This window comes from Salvelinus sp. IW2-2015, unplaced genomic scaffold (assembly GCF_002910315.2).
Source record: "Salvelinus sp. IW2-2015 unplaced genomic scaffold, ASM291031v2 Un_scaffold588, whole genome shotgun sequence".
Classification (NCBI taxonomy): Eukaryota; Metazoa; Chordata; class Actinopteri; order Salmoniformes; family Salmonidae; genus Salvelinus; species Salvelinus sp. IW2-2015.
Genome location: NW_019942580.1, coordinates 493440 through 509673, shown reverse-complemented (window position 1 = coordinate 509673; position 16234 = coordinate 493440). Strand labels below are relative to the sequence as shown.

The 16234-nt window shown below is 41.2% G+C and overlaps 1 protein-coding gene across 1 annotated transcript in view; it reads right to left on the bottom strand.

Moving 5' to 3' along the window:
- Positions 1–16234, bottom strand: part of LOC112068591 (paralemmin-1-like) — an 88990-nt gene that overhangs the window by 9248 nt on the left and 63508 nt on the right. The window contains exons 4-7 of the mRNA XM_024135766.2: positions 5200–5321; positions 3924–4032; positions 669–690; positions 462–539 (exon numbers count right to left, since the gene is read on the bottom strand). Of these exons, the coding sequence (XP_023991534.1) occupies positions 462–539; positions 669–690; positions 3924–4032; positions 5200–5321 (331 nt within the window). The remainder of the gene's footprint in view (positions 1–461; positions 540–668; positions 691–3923; positions 4033–5199; positions 5322–16234) is intronic.

The following is a 16234-nucleotide window of genomic DNA, read 5'->3' as shown; positions in this document are numbered from 1 at the left end:
ACAATCACTTGACCTCAACCCAATTGAGATGGACCCGAAAAGCAGCCAACAAGTGCTCAGCATATGTGGGAACTCCTTCAAGACTGTTGGAAAAGCATTCCTCATGAAACTGGTTGAGAGAATGCCAAGAGAGTGCAAAGCTGTGATCAAGGCAAAGGGTGGCTACTTCGAAGAATCTCAAATATAAAATATATTTAGATTTCTTTAACACTTTTTTGGTTACTACATGATTCCCTATGTGTTATTTCATAGGTTTGGTATCTTCACAATTTTCTTTACAATGTAGAAAATAGTAAAAATAAATGAACACCCTTGCATAAGTAGGTGTGTCCAAACTTTTGACTGGTACTGTATGTTCAAGACTGGAAAAAAAGGAAAAAGAGAGTGAAAAAGCAGCATTTCTCTAAGATGTCGCTCTACAGTGTGTCTCAGTATGTGATCTACAGGGTACCGAGACTCACCTGTTCTCATTATATCTGATGCACCTCCGGACATGTTCAGACGAGGGCTGTTGCTTCCTTTGAACACTTCCTTAGCCTCTATAAGTGGTCACCGAACAAGGAGGTGGGGTGAGAATGAGAGAGGGAGGGAGAAAGAGAGACAAACACAACAGACTTGTAAAAGACGAGAAAGAGGTGAGGAATAAGATGTGAATGAAGATGTGTTACCTTGAACAGTGCCTGCAGGAGCCTGAGAGAGAGAGAGAAGGAGAGAGAGAGAAAACAGTATTTTAATCCATTCATCATAGAGCATCAAACCCAGAAAACGAATGATCAAACCCAGAAAAGACACAATCAAACCCCAAAAAACAAATGATAAAACCCAAAAAACGAATGATCAAACCCAGAAAACAAATGATAAAACCCCGAAAACGAATGATCAAACCCAGAAAACGAATGATCAAACCCAGAAAAGACATGATCAAACACAGAATATACCGCATCAAATCATGCTTATATGCTAGTGAACATGTAAACATTTGTAGGGCGTATAGAATGAGAGAGGGTGACCCTTGTGTCGGTGACTTGCTGGTGCCAAGGCACAGCATGATGATTCAATCACAATTTATTGTCACGATCATCGTATTGTGGAAGAGAGGAGGACCAAGGCGCAGRGTGATAACTATACATCTTCTTTTATTTGAAGATGAAAACGAAACGAAGAACACTGACAAACTATACAAAAACAACAAACGACCGTGAAGCTATATAAACAAATAGTGCTGACACTAAACACTACACATAGACAATCACCCACGAACTACCTAATGAATATGGCTGCCTAAATATGGTTCCCAATCAGAGACAACGATAGACAGCTGTCTCTAATTGAGAACCAATCTAGGCAACCATAGACATACATACACCTAGACTGAACACTGCCCCATAAACATACAAAAAAKCCTAGACAATACAAAACACATACATCCCRCATGTCACACCCTGACCTAACTAAAATAATACAGAAAACAAAGAAAACTAAGGCCAGGGTGTGACATTTATGGCATTCTCCGGATGGATGGCCATATGTTTACACATCATAGGAGTGAAGCACACCTACGCCGTGGCTTTATCCAGGCAGGGATGTTCCCCCGGTAATGTGTGTGAAGCTGTATGCCTTTAGTTTCTATTGTTTCTGGACACTAGGGTGACGCTAATTAAACGCTGGGGGTTATTGAAATCGGGTTCCGCCCTAGGTCGGATATCATGAAGTTGAGTTGCTCCGTTTGTCGTTGCAATCTCCTGGCTATACTTTGTATCGCCATAGTTGCAGTGTATGCTATGTTACAGACTTTGATAAAATAAAATAACCTTACATTGAAGGCTTATGGTATGCACTTTTTTGATAATTGTATTCTTATTGCAGTACTTTTAAATTGGATGCATACTGTAGTAATATTCATATTTTAGGGTAATATACTTTGATTGACGTAAAGGTCTAATGGTAAACCTCTTAAGGATCGTCCCCTTTTTTTCAATTTTCGCCTAAAATGACATACCCAAATCTAACTGCCTGTAGCTCAGGCCCTGAAGCAAGGATATGCATATTCTTGGTTCAATTTGAAAGGAAACGCATTGAAGTTTGTGGAAATGTGAAAGGAATATAGGAGAATATACCATCCTCTTTGAAATGCAAGAGAAAGGCCATAATGTATTATTCCAGTCCAGATGCAATTTAGATTTTGGCCACTAGATGGCAGCAGTGTASGTGCAAAGGTTTAGACTGATCCAATGAACCATTGCATTTCTGGTCAAACTTTTGTAGCAAGACCGCCCAAATGTGCCTAATTTGTTTATTAATAACTTTTCATGTTCAAAACTATACACTCTCCTCAAACAATAGCATGGTATTCTTCCACTGTAATAGCTATTGTAAATTGGACAGTGCAGTTAGATTAACAAGAATTTAAGCCAATATCAGATCAGATAATTGTACTACACATATGTTTGGGATTCCACCTCTACTCTAAACTTGACTCAATTAATTTAATTCTAGAGCTCAGTTCACTAGCGCTTTTCCATCCCGAAAATGTATTTCAATTTCAGGAAGAATTTCAATAGCATAAAAAACCCTGAAATAATTTYTATAAAAATGTCTCTTTGCGTCTGACAGTTCTAGCAAGGTATCATCACCTGACCCAGAAAACTATAATGTGTCTAGAAATGTCTAGATACTTTGAGCTAATTGCTTTCAGTGTAAACTTAAATGACTAAAACCAGATATACAGTATGTAGAAAAGATAATGAACCTACAGAATATATTTTATCATATAATCTTTGAGAACTATTACCAAAAAAAAAGCTTGACAGTCAGGGAGAATTGGCAATTCCAAAAACAATGAATTTAGCAGTATAGATTTTGTTATTATGTTTGAGCAAGTTAAGAACAAATTCTTATTTACAATGACAGCCTACRCCAGCCAAACCCGGACAACACTGGGCAAATTGTACGCCGCCCTATGGGACTCCTAATCACAGCCGGTTGTGATACAGCCTGGAATCAAACCAGGYTCTGTAGTGACACCTCTAGCACTTCAGATGCAGTGCCTTAGACCGCTGCGCCACTCGAGTTCTCCTGACAACCCACAGTTTTGAGGTATTGGATTTGCTTCTTGAAGAGACACTCTTATTCAAAACCATAGCTACATAATGAATGAACATTGTGTCACATATTTAACATATTTCTTTGAAAACCTAGTTTGAGGGAAGGAATATATTTTCCATTGAGGTATGCCATAAAAACAATGTCCGACAAGGAAGCAAGAAAAACGACTGAGGTAGAAAGAGATGCCACYTTATATAAGAACTTTCCCTTTGAGGAAAGCGGTGCCAGCATGGATGGTTTGAGGAAGTGGATATTGACTCGTGAAGGAAAGAGCCAACGAGTTCAAGAAGGAGACAGAAGAGACAGAGCATCTTTTCTAGCCGTTGCTATGAAACCCCCATGCTAAAAGCTGCCCAGTGTGTGCTGTCAATATGAACTTCCCCTTTGGACAAGAGCCCCCCTCCCGMCATCAACTCTTCCCCATACACTGCTTGTCAGACKCAGTGTCTGACTCTCCAGGCCCATCCGGACTGTCACTAATGATATTACTGATGGCATAATATCGAGATGGCATTTMCTCAAGTGGACATGTCACTGTCAGTCCATCACAAGGGCAGTTACTGTACACACAGAGCTTTTTGCTTTCATTTATGACCCAAGGCTTGCTCTGGCAGTCCYCTCCCCCCTTCCCTCGATTCCCACTCCCCTACTTCAAACATGCCCCCCAACTCTCTCTCTCACTCACACACACGTCCGTCCCCCCCCCTTACCCTTCACACACACACCCTAGGCAAATACTTGTGTCTCTAATAGTGTGTCAGTGTCCGGTGGACCTGCGATGTCCAGCTGCCCTCAGGGGTGGGGGTGGGGGGGCTCACTTTGTTGTCGGCAGTCTTGGCTTGCTCCACCTTGGCTGCATCTGTCAGACTCTCTTTGGTGGAGGTCACCGACACGCCCGTTTCCAGCTCCTCCAGTTCCTGCTCCAGTCTGCAGAAAAGGGATAAACGTGATCATTCACACACAGACATGGTCAGTGATGCACACAAACAGTTTGACAATGTGTTCCAAGCCAGATGTAGTATTCCAAATGCAGTTTAGGATTTATGTCTAGTCTATCTAAAATGTTTGTTATTTTGGGAAACTATGCACACAATGAGGGCTTTACAGAGTCAGAAGGTACAGCCCATCACACCCAACTACAGAGCTCATCCCCTGGGAAGGTGATACACTGATATTTTTATTTAAAATGAATTGCTCAGAGCCAAAGAGAAATACCCATGAACTATCCCTTTAAATGCCCTCATATTGTTAAATACCAAAACAACCTCACTGGGGCCTTCCTGGCTACGGRCTATCTAACAGAATTAAGCGCTTATTTGAGATAGGGACAATAGCTTCTCCTTAGCATTATCCCATTCTGTATTCTGCCTAGCGCCGGCCTTGACAGCGGCCATTGTTAGCTGCCGTTGCTCATTGGGAGTTGTGACAGTTTAGTGCCAGTGTTGCCCCAGTCTGAGCCCCAATACAGCCAGCCAGCGCCAGCGTTCTGCCAGGGCTGGGCTGCAGCAGCCAAGAGGAATTTAATCAGCGAAATGGACTGCCAGAGAAGAAGATTGATGACACGGTTTTGCTATGAGTGAGAAAGAAAATGGTTGGATGGATGAGGGAGGGGGTGCGAGTGGAAAGGGGGGAGGGGGGCTTGGCTACTGGGTCTCCTTTTTGTACTGGAGAGATTGATGAGTGCTGTTCCAGACGCTGTCTGCGTTSGTCTCTCCACCAGTGAGCACCCTCATTACTGCCTCCACCATTACCCCTACCCACTCTCTTAAGTCTGGCTAGTTTTGTCAAAAAGGTATTGAGTGCTTTGCAGCATCTGATAGGCCTATCCTCCTTTCCAGCTAAGAGTACAACTTATGTCTTATTAAAATGTTTCAAAGAAACGTTGCAGAAGGGTCTCAATCATAGCAAATGTGCTGCGCCACATTGCCAGAGAGCCGGCATGCAAAAATTAAATAGAGAGAACAGGATATTAGGATTTGACCACGTTAAGAGCAGGTTTTGCCTGGTTAAAGACTGGTGAACTAAAGATATAGAGTGAATCCAGAAACATATAAAGGTAGTAGGTACACCAGTGTTCCTGGGTTGTAGACGTACCTATTGATGTTCTCCTCKATCCCCTTGAGCTTGGCCTCGTCCTCCGCCAGCTGTTTCTTGGCCTCGTCCTGCTCCGACCCAGCAGCTCCGTCTAGCAACCATTTTTCCCTCAGGGACTTTTGCTGGACAGGACAGAAGAACATAGGAACATCAYTCACAGACTAATGTCTGATATCAAATTACTTTTTGTTGAAATGTTGTGCTTCGTGGTAAAATGTGTGAAAGAGATAACACATTGTAAACTGTAAGTCAGGAGTGTCAAACATTTCTGGCCCCATCAGCAAAATTACATTGACAAGAGTGCCTTTTCTAGAGGACAGAGAGCTTGCAAAATAACACTATGAGACAGTATTGTCCCCCCAGATGTTTTTAAAGATATCCTGATCTCTGGCTCATGAACTACAAGGTGTAGGAGCATTAGCTATAACATTAGCAACTGTTTCTTGTTCAGCTTATAATGCTTAATTTTAGGACTGTTTTGTGGAGAGCGGACCCTTTATCAGTCTATATACTCACAGAAACAAGGGTACGGTTAGGGTACAGTATTGTTTCCCTCGGGTTCAAAAAGATCAAAACACACAATGTACCTGTCAATACCTTTTAGGGTACATAACCGAATATAACGGAACATTTTTGTAACCAATATTTTGAATATGAATGTACAATCATCACACACTCTCAAGAAAAAGGGGTATGGTGAAGATACATTTCTGTTTCCCAGGGTGGAGGTGTAGATTAGTGGGGGCATGGCTTTCAGTTAGTTATTTTTGGCCAGCCGCGAGTGGAAGTGTTGTACAAGTTTAAGTGGTCTATGGTTATGTAAATTACATTTTGAGCATGTCCTCTGCCTGTTCTGAAGTCTTTATAAAGGATTACATAAGAGCATGTGACAATAATTAATAAGTCATTTGATTAGGATCTCTTTTAATCCTCATTTGGACTAATCTTCCAAGAGTCCTTAAACATTCAAATAAATGTATAATACGATCACATTTTCACAAATAACACACTGTTTCAAACATACATAATACACTAACATATTGACCAGATAAATACTCTAACAGTCAATTTTTTTTTATTGATTCTTCATCTACCATAGTCCAGCACAACTTTCCTATGTATTATATTTAAATGGTTTTAAAGTATTGTTGGAATTTATATATTGAAAGGTTTCTGGTTTGCTCAGTTAAATTATTTAATTTCTTTATTGCTCTAAATCGAAATGTTCTCTTGCCTATTTCTCTTTTCTGTCTGGATAACACATACTGTAGATGGTGGACAATCTATTCCTAGTATTTACTGAATGTCTGTCTCTTACCAACTGAATACTATTGTGAATAGAGTTTGGCTGTTTTAAATGGTGTATATTATGAAATAAAATAAGCATGTTATATTCAATTATCTTGTTGATTGATGACCAACCAAGAGCATTGCGCATGACTACAACAGAAGAACCATATCTCCACCTTAAAACAATCCTTGCTGCTTAGTTCTGTACTATCTGCATCCTCCTAATTTCACTTGCTGATGCATTTCCCCAGACCACAGAACAGTAGTTCACCCGACTCTCAATTAATACTTGTGTTYTTTGCTTAAGAATCTTTCCTGGTAAATATTTAGCTATCCTTCTGATCATGCATGCAGTTTAAATGTTATTATTTTTACATCGATGAGTTATTTGAGATGACCATGATAAGCAGTTGTCTAGCTGCACTCCCAGTAGTTTGATTTCTGCCACTTCCTCAATGTGTACTCCTCCCATACTTAATTGTATCCCATGATGTTTTGGCCTTTTCCTGGTGGAACAGACCAACATAACGTTGGTTTTCTTGGTGTTTAAACAAGTTCGTTCCGGCAAACCCACTCCCTGATATATTCCAAATCTACTTGTGGAGCTTGCTGTACCTGTTGAACCGATTGACTTGCTGTAGTATCATCTGCAAATATAGTAGCTTGAGTTTCCGATAAGGATAAGGCATAAGGAAAGTCGTTGGTATATATTAAGTAAAGAAGTGGCCCAAGGCAACTGCCCTGCGGTATTCCACAGTTTAAAGCATGAGGGGAAGAAAATGAACCATTGATATAGGTGGACTGTTTCCTGTCAGTTAGATATGACTGTACCCMATTTAATGCTACCTCCTTAAAACATAATGCAATCATTTTGTCAAAATTATTTAATGATCCACTAAATCAAATGCTGCACTAAAATAAAAAAAATAGTACACCCACAAACCTACCATTACCCATAGCATTGAGCCACTGGTCAGTCATGTCAACCAATGCAGTGGTAGTGGAATGTTTTTTGRGATAAGCATGCTGATTGGCTGTAATCAGATCCTTCTTTTCCATGTACTCCCATATTTGTCTACTCACAATACCCACCGATATTTTACTGAGTGAAGGGAGTAGACTAATTGGTCGACTATTGTCAGGAGTAATGGGTTCTTTGCTGTCTTTCGGAATAGGACACGGTTTAGCATGCTTCCATACATTTGCAAACATCCCCTTTTCCAGTGACCAATTAAATATTTATTTCAGTGGAGCTGCAATCTGCAAAGTAAAAAAATTGTCCATAAGATCATAACCTGTAGATTTACCATTGGGTAATGACTTCAATAGGTTTAACACCTCCTCTACTGACACCATTTGTAGACTAAAAGAGCAGGTTTTGTTGCTCATAATATGATCATCAATCTATTGGACAATAGCTTGTTCGGAAGAATGGGTGTTTACATTAGTGCTCAGTAAATTAATTTTCTTTGTAAAAGAATTTGCAAAATTATTGGCAATATCAGCTGGTTTTGATATTGTTCTCCCGTCAACCTCCACACTAGATGGGCATGATGAGATAGATGTACCAAGTAAGCCCTTAACTGTATTCCATAACTTTTTACAATCATTTTTACAATCAATAAAAGCATTTTTGTAAAATAATGTTTTTTTCTTACGATTCAATTTAACTGCATAATTACATAGTGTTCTATAATTCTGTTAATYCATTTCTAGTTTAGATTTGGCTGCTAAGACTTTTGCAATATTTCAATGAGAAAAAGCCTCACCGAGTTCATRATCAATCCATGGAGATGGACGAGCCCCAACAGTACTCTTTCTTACTGGGGCATGATGGTCCATTACCTCAGTGAGCAAATKAATAAAACKTTCTGTAGCGTGATTTAAATCAWCCTCTAGATAAATCAGCTCCCAGGGTACAGCAAATCACTTTGAAATAGCTCATGATTAAATCTTTTAAAATGTCCCTTGACCACAATCCTTGGGGGTTTCTTTGGAACCTTGGTGTTCATGGTTATGGTCACAATATTATGGTTTGTCCAGCCCACTGGCATTGATCTGGCTTTTAAGCATTGCAATGGTATATTACAGAAGATCAGATCAATGCATGTGTCTGAACGGTGACCCAACTTAGTTGATGATCTAGTAGTGTCATTAACCATTTCTTTCAAACCACAGTTCTCAGCATATCTCATCAATTTAGTTATATTTGAATTATTATGATCCTTCCAATTTATATTAAAATCACCCAAGATTAATACATCTCTGTTACTATCTGTGGCCTGATCAAACCCAGTGCATAAGTCATCCAGATAGGACACCTTAGAGCTAGGAGGTCTATACACACATCCTACCAATATGGCTGCCTGGTGAGGCAGATGTACCTGAGCCCATAGTGCCTCTATTTGACTTACATTAAGGTCACCCCTCCTCTTAAAACGTATATGATTCTGAATATACAGTGCTACACACCCACCATTCCTGTCCCTTCTCAGTAGACTATATCCTTGAATGTTAATTTGCCCATCATTTACAGATGCATCTAAATGCGTTTCGGTCAAAGCCAAAATATGAATATTATTTATGTTGACCAYGTTAAAAACCTCATGTATTTTGTTAGGAAGGCTACATACATTAACCTGAGCTATATGCAGCCCTTTCCTTATCAAGAGGAGATCCATAGAGCATGTATTCATTATAGTGGAGATCAATAGAGCATGTATTCATTATAGTGGAGATCAATAGAGCATGTATTCATTATAGTGGAGATCAATAGAGCATGTATTATTATAGTGGAGATCAATAGAGCATGTATTATTATAGTGGAGATCAATAGAGCATGTATTCATTATAGTGGGAGATCAATAGAGCATGTATTCATTATAGTGGAGATCAATGAGGCATGTATTCATTATAGTGGAAAGTTGTAATGATACACTTACAACACACAAACTCAGATTTGAACATTGGATTAAAAATAGCCAGGGAGTTACTCTAGAGTCCTGATACAGTTGGATTAAAAATAGCCAGGAAGTTACTCTAGTCCTGATACAGTTGGATTAAAATAGCAGGGAGTTACTCTAGAGTCCCGATACAGTTGGATTAAAATAGCCAGGGAGTTACTCTAGTCCTGATACAGTTGGATTAAAATAGCCAGGGAGTTACTCTAGAGTCCTGATGACAGTTGGATTAAAATAGCCAGGAGTTACTCTAGTCCTGATACAGGGATTAACATAGCCAGGGGGTACTCTGAGTCCTGATACAGTTGGATTAAAATAGCCAGGAAGGTACTCTAGTCCTGATACAGTTGGATTAAAATAGCCAGGGAGTTACTCTAGAGTCCCGATACAGTTGGATTAAATAGCCAGGGAGTTACTCTAGTCCTGATACAGTTGGATTAAAATAGCCAGGGATTACTCTAGAGTCTCGATACAAGTTGGATTAAAATAGCCAGGAGTTACTCTAGAGTCCTGATACAGTTGGATTAAAATAGCCAGGGAGTTACTCTAGAGCAGGTGGGCAAACTTTTTGACTCGCGGGCCACAATGGGTTCTAAAATTGGGGCCGGGCCAGGAAGCATTTGGAGGGAGTGTTTGGGCCGGATATACAAAGCATTAAATGTAGTGTGTGCAAACCTCATAGCCACAGTAAGAAACACTACAACCCAATTTATTAACTGTCTTTCAAATGTGAAAAATAGCCCTTATCAGTTAATAAATTTGTCTCAAGGAATATGCAAGATATGGCATTTACCATACTATTTCGCAGATACCGGGATGAGGAAATGTAAATAGATTAAAATAACAACGCACTGTGATTTATCAAGATTGCGTCTTTTTTAATAAAGTTTCAATCGAGGTGCAAAGTTAAAGAAATCAACATTTATTGAAAAATGGAATCACTTTCAAATTCAAAACATATTATTACCACAACGAAAATACTCAAGCTCAATAATATCTACTTGTGTTAAACTCCGCAAAATCTGGATGGATTGTCCCTGACCGCGCGCTCTACAAACTCGCCACGGACGCCCTCGCCTTCACGCGCAAACAGTACACGTGTATCGTTGCCAAGCACACAGACATAGGCTTATTAAATATCCTACCTGCAGCCTGAAAATTTAAATTTAAATTAAGAGCGAATGTGCGGCGGTGTTAATAAACTACTGTACCGCTGCTTGTGCGTAAATGCGCATTGCTCTAATTAAAAGACGCACTTCCAAAACTTTCCATATGCATTTTTTTATAAACACAGCGAAAAAAACTCACCATTTCAGTGGGAACAGTGTTTGTTGGTCTCCCTTTTTTGCCAGTGCATCAAAGTCTGCGAGTTAGTTTGTTGTGGCAATTCTCAGGACAGATCTGAGGTGTTGGTCAGTTAACTTGGATCTGTGATGGGCTTTGTTGATTTTCATGACGCTAAACGTCTGCTCACACACGTAGGTCGAGCCAAACAACACCAGCATCTTCTGCGCCGTCCTCCGGAGGTTTGGAAACGCGGGTCTCGGTTAAGTGAAGCGTAAAAGTCATTCAGTTTAAGAGACTTGAACTTCTCCTTTGAGACGGAGTCAGACTGAAGATCGATCAGTTCCAATTGCAGCTCCTGCTGCTGATTCGGGGTCTTTGACAGGGGACAGGACACCAGTTGAAGTGACTTGTCAATTTTTTCAAAATCACAGAACCGACGGCAAAATCTCTGTGCAGATCGTCCAGTGATTTGCAGTTTTCTTCGCATTTCGGGCGCTCTTTCTGCCACGGGCTAGTGTGGGGAAATGTGCGAAAGATTTGTTTGACATTTGCCTGGAGAATAAAACCAGCTTGGATTTGAAGGCTCTCACATTTGTGTACATGTCCGTGCGCAAACTGATCTTTCCCCTGTAGCTTCACGTTCAAGCTCATTCATGTGTGAAAATATGTCCACAGCAAAACGCAAAGTCACAAAGCCAGTTTTGTGTCGCTCAGCTCGGGGAATTCTTCGGATTTCCCCATTAAATTAAAAAATGAGCGAATCCTCGCTTGAGCTCCCAGACTCGTTGAAACACTTTCCCCAAAACTTAACCAGCGCACGCGAGAGTGGTAAAGTAGGTCCTGGTGACCGCATTAGTTTCTTCCAGGAACGTAATGAACTGACGATGATTAAGTCCCCTTGCTCGTATGAAGTTAACAAGTTTTACAACTGGATCCACGACGTGATTAAGCTGCAATACAGACTTACACAGAGACTCTGATGAATGATGCAGTGAAGTAAAATAACAATCCTGGTCAGGGTTTTCTTCTTTCACTTTATCCTGGATTCTTTTCAGCAGCCGATGTTTTTTCCAGTTAAATTTGGCGATCCACCGTGTGACATTGGCAAGTTTATCTCAAGGTAGCTTCATTCTCTCGATGACAGCAGACACCTGTTATATAAGTCCTCTCCTCGCGTTTTCCTTTCAGTGATTCCATGTCAAAAAGCTCCTCCGTTATCTCAAACTGTCGTTAATCCCTCGGATAAAAATTAGGAGCTGAGCAGTGTCTTTTATGTCGTTACTTTCATCCAGTGTAGTGAATATAACTTAAAGGACCCGCCTTTTTGTTTAACTCGCGACTATATCTTCGTCAATCAGTTCCACGCGCGAGTCACTTCCTGCGTGCTAAACTGATTTTTCAAACTTGGCTTGCTCTCCGGAACAAGAGACTGCTGTCTTACCATGCACTCTTTCAAAAACTCCGCTTCGAGAAAGGTTGCTAGCTTTGCTAATTTGAATGCAGCAATAACTTGCCTTGTACTTGACTCTTTAATTGCAGTTTGTCGTTGAAAAAGTTCTGTTGACTCTGTAATAGCTGCCAACCTCTGAGCAGTAGCGCCCGTTCTTGTGTTGACTGCTTGCTAGCATAGTTTGCATGCTTCGTGGCAAAGTGAGGCTGATATTGTACTTTGAAAACCGCAACAGCTTCTTGGCATATCAGACATTACAGCCGTGATCGGACTTCAGTGAAAGTATTTGTTGTCCACTCCTTATTAACACTCGGCATTCGCTGTCCACTTTCCTTCTCTTGGTCCGCTCTTTTCACAGAAGGGCTTAATGGTGAGTGAAACGAAGTGAAATTAAAGTGAAATAAAGAGAAATACGCGCCACTCCAACACGTCATGTGTTTTGAGTGCGCCATCTATTGGGGAAACGGGGCATTGCAGGGAAAGGGAAAAAATGAGGTTTTTACTATAATTTGGACAAGTTCGGCGGGCCGATTAAAAAGCCTAACGGGCCGTATGTGGCCGCGGGCCGTAGTTTTGCCATGTCTGCTCTAGAGTCTCGATACAGTTGGATTAAAATAGCCAGGGAGTTACTCTAGTCTGATACAGTTGGATTAAAATACCAGGGAGTTACTCTAGAGTCTCGATACAGTTGGATTAAAAATAGCCAGGGAGTTACTCTAGAGTCTCGATACAGTTGCCCGATGATGTAAGTTATCCATCACCCATGGAGACTTGTTGATTCAGGCAATGCTTTTCCTTCATGTAGGATACAGATCTCGGTGGGGAAGTGATCATTCAATCCAAAATCAGTGATTCTGAGTTCTCTGCCCTGCCCCTGCTCTTCGCCATTTCCTTTTGCTTAAAAATGTCAAAACATGCAATAATAGCCCGGGTCCTATTCCGAGGCCTTACCCAATTATGACTCTGGAGAAGTGACATTACGCACAACACAGTGGCAGTTTCAGTTGAGTTGAATAAAGTCTCGGACTGTGTCCTCAGCTTCTGCTGTTTTCATTCTCCGGTATCCCTGAAATATTAGATTGTCCTGGATTGATACATACACATCAAGCAAGGTTTCTTTAAGTTGTTTGTTGTCCTTTGCACCACTCCACCTTGCTATATAGAGTCTACAGTACGTTTCAGCGCCGTGTTCTCTTTCCTTAGATCATCAATCTGACATAATTAATAAGAGCATGTGCTATAATTAAATATTGTGACGACCTTAACCTAACACTGAGCGACTTGTCAAGAGTAACGGACTCTTTGGTGAAATGGTTAAGTTGGTTTGACAGTCGTGGACCCAGGTTTTGAGACCGGTCAGGTTTCGGAAGTGGATGGTGGAGAGGCGTGTACACAGTGAGTGTCTTGATACAGAGAAAGGTTCATTTTTGCAACATTAAAACAAACGGCTTTGTCACTGTGGTGGTAACTAAAAAGGCAAATGTGTACTTGACATTTTCAAACTCTCCTGTCTGAATCCGTAATACAACATGTTTCAACCAGACCACCATAGTCCTGTGCAAGAACACAAAGGTACCTGCTAATGACTACCGACCGTACACTACATCTGTAGCTATGAATTCTTTGAAAGGCTGGTCATGGCTACTCAACACATTATCCAGAAAGCTAGACCACTCCAATTTGCATACGCACCAACAGATCCCAGATGATGCAATTTCTATTGCACCTCCACACTGCCCTTTCCCACGCGGACAAAAGAACACTATGTGAGAATGCTATTCATTGACTACAGCTCACGTTCAACACCATAGTGCCCTCAAAGCTCATCACTAAGCGAAGGACCTGGACTAAAACACCTCTCTCTGCACTGGATCTGACTTCCTGACGGGCCGCCCCCAGGTGGTAAGGGTAGCTAACAACACATCGCGCACACTGATCCTCAACACTGGGCCCTCACTCATGACTACCCCAGGCACGACTCACACTGTCACGTTCGCTGAATAATGTCGGACCAAGGCTTAGCGGATGTTGAGTTCCACATAATTTAATGATAAAGTGAAACTTAGCAAAGCAAAACAAATAAACAATAAACGAACCGGACTACAGAGATGCACGTGCACTACTCAAAAACAATATCCCATAACACAGATGAGAAAAACAGCTACTTAAAAAATGATCCCAATAGAGACAACGATGACCAGCTACCTCTAATTGGGAATCATACAAATCACCACATAGAAAACAAAACTAGAACCCACATAGAAATATAAACTAGCTACCCCCAGTCACGCCTGACGATTCTACCATAGAAATAAGGCTCTCTATGGTCAGGACGTGACAACCATCATCAAGTTTGCTGATGACACAACAGTGGTAGGCTGATCACGACAAGATAGACAGGCCTATAGGGAGGAGGTCAGAGACCTGACCGTGTGGTGCCAGGACAACAACCTTCCCTCAACGTAATCAAGACAAAGGGATGATTTGTGTACTACAGGAAAAGGAGGGCCAGCACGCCCCTATTCTCATAGACGGGGCTGTAGTGGAGCAGGTTGAGAGCTTCAAGTTCCTTGGCGTCCACATCACCAACAAACTAACATGGTCCAAGCACACCAAGACAGTCGTGAAGAGGGCAGMACAAAACCTATTCCCCCTTAGGAAACTGAAAAGATTTGACAAGGGTCCTCAGATCCTCAAAAGGTTTTACAGCTGCACCATCGAGAGCATCCTGACGGGTTCCATCACTGCCTGGTATGGCAACTGCTCGGCCTCTGACCGCAAGGCACTACAGAGTGTAGCGCGTATGGCCCAGTACATCACTGGGGCCAAGCTTCCTGCCATCCAGGACCTCTATACCAGGTGGTGTCAGAGGAAGGCCCAAAAATTGTCAAAGACTCCAGCCACATAGACTGTTCTCTCTGCTACCACGCAAGAAGTGGTACTGGAGCGCCAAGTCTAGGTTCAAGAGGCTTCTAAACAGCTTCTACCCCCAAGCCATAAGACTCCTGAACAGCTAATCAAATGGTTACCCAGACTATTTGCATTGCGCCCCCCCCGCCCGCCGTAATGCTGCTGCTCTCTGTTATTATCTATGCATAGTCACTTTAGTAACTCTACCTACATGTACATATTACCTGAATTACCTCAAAACCGGGGCCCCGCACATTGACATTGACTCTGTACCGGTACCCCCTGTATATAGCCCCTCTATTGTTATTTACTGCTGCGCTTTAATTATTTGTTATTCTTATCTCTTACTTTCTTTATTTTTTAGGTATTTTCTTAAAGCTGCATTGTTGGTTAAGGGCTTGTAAGTAAGCATTTCACTGTAAGGTCTACACCTGTTGTATTCGGTGCATGTGACAAATACAATTTGATTTGAGCAAGGCACTTAACCCTAATTTGCACAACGGGCACCGTACTACTATGACTGACGCTATAAAACAGCGCATTTTACTGCACCTCTCCGGTGTATGTGACAATAATTTTGTATTTGTATTTATAAGGCTAACTGTAGCTTCCAGCAGTCGGTCACTGTCACAGATCTTTCCACAGAAGGATCTACATGGAAGCAAAAAGTATTTTACCTGGAACCACAAAGGGTTCTCATATGGGGGACAGCTGAAGAAGTCTTTTTGAACCCTTTTTTCTGAGAGTGTACAGTAGCCTACTACACCCAGGGCTCACATGGAGGCATAGCCGCCCTCAAAATCATGTGGCATATCCCTGTTGGTGTGTGCATACTGGATACCYAGGCCTTTGAAACAATGCTAACGTGAATATAACAGACAGATAACATAATATATTATATTTGCTATATTGCTTATTTAGCGTATTCATATTAAAGGCCCAGTGCAGTAAAACATTTGATTGTCCTGTGTTTTATATATATTTCCACAATATGTGGTTGGACTAATACTGTGAAATTGTGAAAAAATGATGATAATGCCCTTTTTAGTGTAAGAGCTGTTTGAAAAGACCACCTGACATTTCTGCCTGTTTTGATGGGATCGATTTTTCCTGCTGTGACATTACCAGTCTGCTGGTG